Here is an 8330-nt window from a genome sequence, read left to right as displayed (position 1 = left end):
ATATTACCTATAGTTGGGCTTGAGTTTATTAACATCAGCAGAAACAGGTCGGAGTTCAGTCTTGGATATGACAATCACATTCACTGGTGACTCAGGACATGGGACAAAAAAACAAATCCATTCCCACATTCATACCAGGTACACAACCTCTCCCCAGTGTGAATTTGCTAGTGTAATGAGTTCAGGTGAATAGTGAACACCCTTCCGCAGTGAAAATACCTGAGTGGTCTGTCATCAGTGAGAGCAAGTTGATGGAACATCAGTTCCTGGGAACCAGCATAACACTTCCTGCATTCTTGGAATTTAAAAGGCCTTCCTTTTGTATGAACATGCAGGTGTTCCAATAGGATGGTTGAGTGAATTTCTTCCCTCACTTGGGGAGGTGAATGGCCTCTCCCTCGTGTGAACTCGCTGGTGTTTCAGCAGGTTGGATGACCGAATGAATTCCTTCCCACACTCAGTGCAAGTGAATTGCCTTTCCCCAGTGTGAACCTTCTGGTGTCTCAGCAGGTTCCAGGATTGTGACCCAGCGACAGTAAAGAAACAACGATATATTTACAAGTCAGGATGATGAGTGGCTTGGTTTTGGGGGGGGGGCGGAATTTCTAGGTGGTGGAGTTTCCATCCATCTGCTGCCCTTGTCCTTCTAAATGGTAATGGTCGTGGATTTGGAAGGTGCTTTCAAAGGAGCCTTGGTGAATTCCTGCATCTTGTAGATGGTACACAGTGCTGCTAATGTGTGTCAGTGGTGTAGGGAGTGAATGTTTATGGATGTAGTGGCAATTAAGCGGTTTGCTTTGACCTGGATGGCTCTGTCACGCTGTTGCTTGACTAGTCTGTGAGACAGCTCTCCCAATTTTGGCATTAGCCCCCAGATGTTAGTAAGGAAGACATTGTCATTTCCAGTGCCTCCATCGATGCTAGGTGGTCCGTCTGGCTTCATTCCTTTTTTGTGACTTTGTAGTGATTTGTTACAACTGAGTTGCTTGCTAGGCCATTTCAGAGGGCATGTAAGAGTCAACCACATTGCTGTGGGTCTGGAGTCATGTATAGTCCAGACCAGGTAAGGACAACAGATTTTCTTCCCTCAAGGACATTAGTGAAATAGATGGGTTTTTACAACAATCAACAATGGTTTCATGGCCATCATTAGGCTTTATTTCCAGATTTTTATTGAATTGAAATTCCACCATCTGCCGTGGCGGGATTTGAACCAGGGCCTCCAGAGCATTTCTCTGGGTCTCTGGATTATCAGTCCAACGACAAAACCACTGGCATTGTCCACAATATTGCTGGTAAATGTCCAGGACAAGTTGATATTTGCAAGGTGATGGGACATCAGCAGCAGCAGTTAGTGAGGAGGTTGACGGTAGTAAGCAGGCAGATTGATTCACCAGAAAAGCTGCACCAGAGGGGATTCCATGGGATCCACCCAAAACACGATCGTTGGCACCGGTATGACTCCAGTTAAACCTGATTTAAAAGCTTGTCAGGACCCTGACCCTGATGTGACTGTGGTCAAAAAGGCTGTACACCATAGGAAAGACTTTCCCTCATCCCTCACAGCAAGTAAGGACTCTCATATCCTCCATCATGAGATTTTCTATCACAAGGATGGCCTTGTTGGACTTGGGTCACACCTCAATGCCTTTGAAAAGAATTAATTTTGTCCATGGATCAAACTGGCACTATTGCTTTTTCAAGTCCTCGATATGTTACATAATTACTATCGGATGCATCAGGATGGCCATCATCACCTGAGCCTGTGTCCAAATTAATCCAGACCTGTGAAATAAATGGTCCCTTTGGACACAGCCATCTGAATGATGTCCTCTGGGAAACGCTGCAGATTAATTATACAGGCCCACTGCCCACAGTAAAAACAAGGGACTGGTATACCCTGGTAGTTATCGATATGTTGAATGGCCTCTCCCCACTTTGAACTCGCTGGTGTATCAGAAAGTCGGTTGAATGCATGAATCCCTTCCCCTACTTGGAGCAGGTGAACAGCCTCTGCCCAGTGTGAATGGTGTGTCAGCAACTGGTACCTGTTTTTAAAACTCCCCTGCTGGATTGAAGCTTTCTCTGTCTGTAAAAATGATGCAGTCACTACAGCTAAAATCTTTTGGGAACCAGATGGGGCTTTCTGAAAAGGATAGAGAGCAATAATGTTTCTTATTTTACAGCAGAAGTAATACAGCAGCTCTGTCATCTTGTGGGTGTGGAACCACATTTCCAAACCCCCGACCACCCGAGCCCTGTGCAATGGCTGAGATCTTAAATCACTCTGGAGAAATGACACTGAAAGAAGCTGTCATGAAGGTAGCTAATGATATGGTCAAGGCCAGTGACTGGGTCACTGCCTCGCCTGGTATCTCAATGACCATTCACTCCACTCCTGTTCACTCACCCAGACACAGCCTATTTCAGCTCGGCCAATCCAGATTGTAAACCCCCCCCACCACCGGGGTCCCACTCCCCATAGCTATTCGACAGATTAAGGACCAGTTTCTCCAGAACCTCCACATCCTCCCTGCCACAGGCAGTGGAGAAGATGGTGCTGCCCATCTCAACACCTCCAGGGAGAAACGTCCCACCTGTTACATTAACTGTTCAGTTGGAGGTGAAGTGATATTAAAAGCATTGTTAAACAGGGGGAGCCTGGGTGGGTTACTTGGGAAGGTCCATATGATGGTCTACATAAATTGGGTGAAACAAGTCTTAGCTTGAGTATTCAGTAGCAAGAGAAGGAAACACAATATCTGTGTACCATGGAGATCAGTGTAAATAGTAAAAACTGAAAAGATCAGATAGCCATATGGAGAATAAATACTATGTTTGATTTTATCCAACAGGGACAACATGTAGATGGTCATGGTGTTCCTGGACTGTGTCCAGGCTGAATTTCTGTTCCTGCCGTATGATCCTCCCCCAGATTGTCCTTTCTGTGCTCCAGCCAGGTGATGTTAAACACTCAGGTGGGAAAGACAAAAATCTACAACAATGTATTTAAAACAAAGCTGATTTATTTGATATATAACCAGAATATTAAACTTCAGTTCAGTTATTAACATCAAGAAAGAAATGCCAACTTTCAGAATGAACAGGGTTCAGTCCTGGATATGATTAACAACAGCTGAATCCAACCCCTGCAGTCAATTCTGAACTCGCTGGTGTCTCACCCAGTGGGATGAATGGACGAATCACTTCCCACACCTGGTGCCAGTGAACAGCCTCTCCCCAGTGTGTGTACGTTGGTGTGCCAGCAATTTACACCTGCTTTTAAAGCTCTTCTCGCAGTCAGAACATCTAAAAGGTCTCTGATCGGTGTGAACCAGTTGGTGTGCCTTGAGCAGGGATAATCGGGAGAATCTATTGCCACACATGGAGCAGGTGAACGGCTTCTCCCCAGTGTGAACTCGCTGGTGTATTAAAAAGTCGGATGAATGAATGAATCCCTTCCCACACTCGGAACAGGTGAATGGCCTCTCCCCAGTGTGAATGCGTTGGTGTGTCAGCAACTGGGACCTGCTTTTAAAGCTCTTCTCACAGTCAGAACATTTAAAAGGTCTCTTGTCTGTGTGAACCAGTTGGTGTGAAGTGAGGTGGGATGACCGTGAGAATCCCTTCCCACACTCAGAGCAGGTGAATGGCCTCTCCCCAGTGTGAACTCTCTGGTGGGCCAGCAGGTGGGCTGACTGAGCGAATCCCTTCCCACAGGCGGAGCAGGTGAATGGCCTCTCTCCAGTGTGAACTCGCTGGTGTGTCCGAAGGTCTGATGAATTAATGAATCCTTTCCCACACATGGAGCAGGTGAACGGCCTCTCCTCAGTGTGAGTGAGTTGGTGTCTCAGAAGGTCGGATGACCGAGTGAATCCCTTCCCACACAAGGAGCAGGGGAATGGTCTCTCCCCAGTGTGAATGTGTCGATGAGTTTCCAGCCGCGATTGGTATTTGAATCCTTTCCCGCAGTCCCCACATTTCCATGGTTTCTCCATGGTGCTGGTGTACTTCTGTCTCTCCAACTTGGAAGATCAGTTGAAGCCTTGTCCACACACACAACACTTGTACATTTTCACCTCGCTGTGAACGGTGTGATTCTTTTCAGGCTGTGTACTGGAACACTCTCACTCGGGTGTGTGCGTCTTGCTGCTTTTCCAGTCACACTGATGTTTGAAATCTCTTCACGTGGACAAACGTTTCTCCTTCCATGTTCAGAGACCAATGATATTCAGGTCCTGATGAATCGAGTGACTCTGTCCGATCTTGATAATTGGTTTTAGTTCCCATTTGTAAATCTTCCCCTCCTAACACCCTGTAAAAAAAAGTTTACATAGAATTACACAGAATAGAAACAGGCCATTTGGCCCAACCAGTCTCTGCTGGTCTTTATACTCCACATGCTTCTCGTTCCATTCCATCTACCCCAGCTCAGTCTTTCACTTTATTTTTCTATTCCTTTTTCTCTCATGTAATCGTCTAGTTTACTTTTGAAATTATCTCAGCTTTTTGCCACAACTTCTCCTTGTGGTAGTGAGTTCACTTTCAAACCACTCTGAGGAAACACATTTCTCCTTATTTCCCTATTGAATTCATCAGTAACCATCCTGTACTACTGGTCCCCTGGTTTTGGATTCACCCACAAGTGGAAACACCTACATCTACAACGTCTCGCATGGCAGGCTGAGCAGAAAAATAAAAAGTCAAGGAACCCCAGAGCAAGATGCAAGTTGGATCCAAAATAGGCTCAATGGTAGGAAATGATGAATGACAGTCGATGGGTGGTTTTTTTAATGATTGGAAGGCTGTTTCCAGTGGGGTTTCACAGGGCTCAGTACTGGGTCCTTTATTCATGGTTTAAACCATTGATTCAGACTTAAACATAGGGATGTGTATAACAAATTTGCAGATGAATCAAACACAAGGCCATGTGCTTGGTAGTGAGATAGAAAGCAGTGTCCCTTAATTCTCAATTCCCTCACAAGAGGAAACATATTCTTAGCATCTACCCTGTCAAGACCCCTCAGAATCTTGTATGTCTCAATAAGATCACCTCTCATCATTCTCAGCTCCAATGGATACAGGCCCAACCTTTCCTCATGAGACAACACCTTCATCCCAGGAATCAGCCCAGTGAACCTTCTCTAACTGCTTCCAGTGCAAGTATATCCCTCCTTGAGTAAGGGGACCAAACACAGTACTCTAGATGCAGTCCTACCAATTCCTTGTACAGTATTAGCAAGATTATCCTAATTTTATACTCCATCATCCTTGCAATAAAGGCCAACATCCCATTTGCCTTCCTAATCACTTGCTGTACCTGAATGTTATTTTTTTGTGATTCATGTACAAGGACACCCAGATCCCTCTGTACTGCAGCCTCTCTCTATTTCAATAATATTTTGCTTTTCTATTCTTCCTGCCAAAGTGGACATCCTCATATTTTACTACATTATACTCCAACTGCCAATTTTTGCCTACTCACTTAGCCTATCTTTATCCTTTTGCAGACTCTTTGCATCCTCCTCACAACTTGCTTTCCTACCTATCTTTGTATCATTAGGAAATTTAGCTACAATACAATTGGCCACTTCAGCCAAGTCATTAATATAGATCCTAAATAGTTGAGGCCCCAACACTGATCCCTGTGGCACTCCACTAGTTGCAGATTGCCAACTGGAAAATGGCCCATTTATCCCAACTCGAGCTTTCCTGTTAGTTAGCCAATCCTCCATCCATGCTAATATATCACCCCCAACACCATGAACTCCTATCTTGTGGAGTAACCTTTAATGTGACAATTCATTGAAGGCCTTTTGGAAATCCAAACACACTCCATCTACTAGTTCCCCTTTATCCACCCTGCTTATTACATCCTCAAAGAACTCAAGGCTCCTTGGTCATTTTGGAGGTGAGGATGAAGCTGACAGGGGAGAGGGTGGGCCCTTCAAAAGAAACTAACTTGAGTTAGAGATATTAACAAGATCCAACGCACTGTGTGTTCAACAAAAAGCTGATTTGACTTTTGTCCAGAATATTAATCACTGTAACTAGGCTGGGCTTCATTAACATCAGAAACAGACCCCAGTGGACAAATGGATTAACAACAAAGTCCAATCGGAGTAGTTACTTGTGAACTCGCTAGTGTCTCAGCAGGGTCGATAAGTGAGAAAACCCCTTCTTACATACAGAGCAGGTGAAAGGCCTCTATCCAGTGTGAACTCGCTGGTGTGTTAGCAGGCGTAATGACTGTGCAGGTGAACGGCCTCTCTCAAGTGTGAATTTGTACAGTGAGGTCAGATAATTGCCTGAGCCCAGTCCTGCAGTGAGAGCACCTGAACAGTCTCTCATCAGTGTGAACATGTTGATGGCGTAATAGTTCCCCAGAACTTATATAGCACTTCCTGCAGTCTGGCATTTAAAAGGTCTCTTGTCAGTGTGAACTCTCTGGTGAGCCAACAGGTTGCATGACAAAGTGAATCCCTTCCCACACTTCAGCCAGATGATCACAGAACACTCACAGAACAAATGTATGGTTCCTCCCAACTGTGAATGGTGTTTTCAACGTCCGTGTTCAAAATCCAACGATATTCAGGTTATAATAAATTGGGTGACTGCATTAGATCCTCATGTGATGTTGAGTTTGAGTTTCGTAACTGCAAGTTCTCCCCTTCTAATATCCTGTAAAAGTGATTTAAAACAGAAAAGGGGAATAAGAGAGAACTCATTAAAACATAAAGGCAGGGTGTGAACTTGAGCTGAATGAATCTGGTAATTTGTGGGGCCGGCAATAAGAAAAAGTGACCATGAAAACTGCTGGATTGTCGTAAAACTCCAACTAGTTCACTAATGTCCTTCAGGGAAGGGAACCTACCATCGAGTTTCCCTACACAAGACTCTATGAGAAGATTGAGAGACAGGGAGAGAGGGTGTGGTGAAGGAAAGGGATTTTATATTTCTACAACTAAGCCAGAAGTTTCTCACAGTTACCACATTTATACAGTTTCTCCCCGGTGTGACTGCGCTTGTGGCTCGACAAGCTAGATGATTGGCTAGATGATTCTCATCCACAGAAAGCACATATGTACAATTTCTCCCTGTTGTAAATGCTGCTTTTTCCTTCCATGTTCAAAATTATATGATATTCAGATTAGGATAATCTGCCCGTCTGAACCTACACAAGGCCCTGGCCTCAATAGGGGGAGGGAGACAGAGAGGGGGGGGGGGGGGGGGGAGATTTTATGTATCATCAACCTGATCAGAAGTTTGACAAATCCTTCTAAACCATCAACCTCCACCACCTAAAAGTAAATCCTCCCCTTCTAACCCCTTGTGAAAGGAGTTTCCAAAATCCATCCCTATCACCCCAGGATAGAAATTCACAATATCCTTTCCTCCTGCTGACAGGGATGACTGCGCATGCACCCTTCTGCGCTTTTCTCCCTATAAAGAAGGCGGCCGTTAACGCGCGCTTGTCATCAGGTACAGCCCCGCGGCTGCTGCCCCGCATGGACTAAATGCGGGATTATTAGATTCTTACTTTTGTTCCCAGGCATCCACTGGGTGTTTATGAGGCCTTCTCGCCCATTCCGCCGCCTCCATTACCCACCTATAATCAGCCGTTGTGCACCGGTTGCAGAGTCGACCGCCTTCCTGCCGCTCCAGCACACAGAGTGCGCACGCACCCACTGGAACTAAATGCGCATGCGCCATTCACAACCCACCACAGTGCACGCGCCATGGTGTCTTATAGTGAGTATAGGGCACATTCTGTATCGTCGCGGATGCTGGATACGAGCCGCGCCATTGAAACATGACATTGTTGAATAGAAAATTATGATTTGTGATCGGATTACAATGGAGCCATGGGGCCAAGATATAAAACTATTAAATTAATTGATACAGCAAACATCATAATTCTGTCCTGGGTATAATTAACAACAGAACAAACCACTACAGTTAAGTGTGAACTCACTGGGGCCTCAGCAGTTTGGAAGGTGAACAAGTGATTTTTCTTCCCCATACATGGAAGATTTAAACCATGTCTTGCCTGTAAGAGTGCACCCATTGTGGATAAAATCCTTTGAAATTTTAAAGCTGGGGTGTGAACTGGTGGACAAACTGAATAAATCCAGTAGAACGCTTGTAGCATCTGAGTGGTCTCTCTCTAGAGTGACTGTGCTGCTGTATCAGTAAATAGAATAACTGAGTGAATCCATTTCCACGTTCAGCTGGTGAACGATCTATTCATGAGTGTGAATTGACCCATCAGTTTCTAGCTCAGATGGGGATCTCAAACCCTTCCGATGATGAATTCCAGATTCTCAACT

The 8330-nt window shown here is 45.0% G+C and overlaps 1 protein-coding gene across 3 annotated transcripts; it reads right to left on the bottom strand.

The window, feature by feature from the left end:
• Positions 1–3006: 3006 nt before the first annotated feature.
• Positions 3007–7767, bottom strand: LOC121270381 (gastrula zinc finger protein XlCGF71.1-like). 3 transcript variants are annotated; one of them, XM_041175685.1, is made up of 3 exons: positions 7541–7767; positions 6522–6681; positions 3007–4315 (listed from the first exon to the last, which is right to left on the bottom strand). In XM_041175685.1, exon 3 carries the CDS (start codon positions 3996–3998, stop codon positions 3204–3206), a length of 795 nt encoding a protein of 264 aa, XP_041031619.1. In that variant the 5' UTR covers positions 3999–4315; positions 6522–6681; positions 7541–7767; the 3' UTR covers positions 3007–3203. The 3 variants fall into 3 exon arrangements, with proteins under 3 accessions (XP_041031619.1, XP_041031620.1, XP_041031621.1); XM_041175686.1 differs by having other exon boundaries at positions 7610–7767; XM_041175687.1 differs by lacking the exon at positions 7541–7767 and adding an exon at positions 7255–7332.
• Positions 7768–8330: the final 563 nt, after the last annotated feature.

The sequence above is a fragment of the Carcharodon carcharias genome, chromosome 27 (assembly GCF_017639515.1).
Source record: "Carcharodon carcharias isolate sCarCar2 chromosome 27, sCarCar2.pri, whole genome shotgun sequence".
NCBI classification, from domain to species: domain Eukaryota; kingdom Metazoa; phylum Chordata; class Chondrichthyes; order Lamniformes; family Lamnidae; genus Carcharodon; species Carcharodon carcharias.
Note: the sequence above shows the minus strand (reverse complement) of the source record. Positions and strands in the feature narration are given on the sequence as shown.

Coding starts and splice junctions, on each gene's coding strand:
- LOC121270381 (XM_041175685.1), bottom strand. CDS start 3,998: ATGGAGAAACCATGGAAATGTGGGGACTGCGGGAAAGGATTCAAATAC.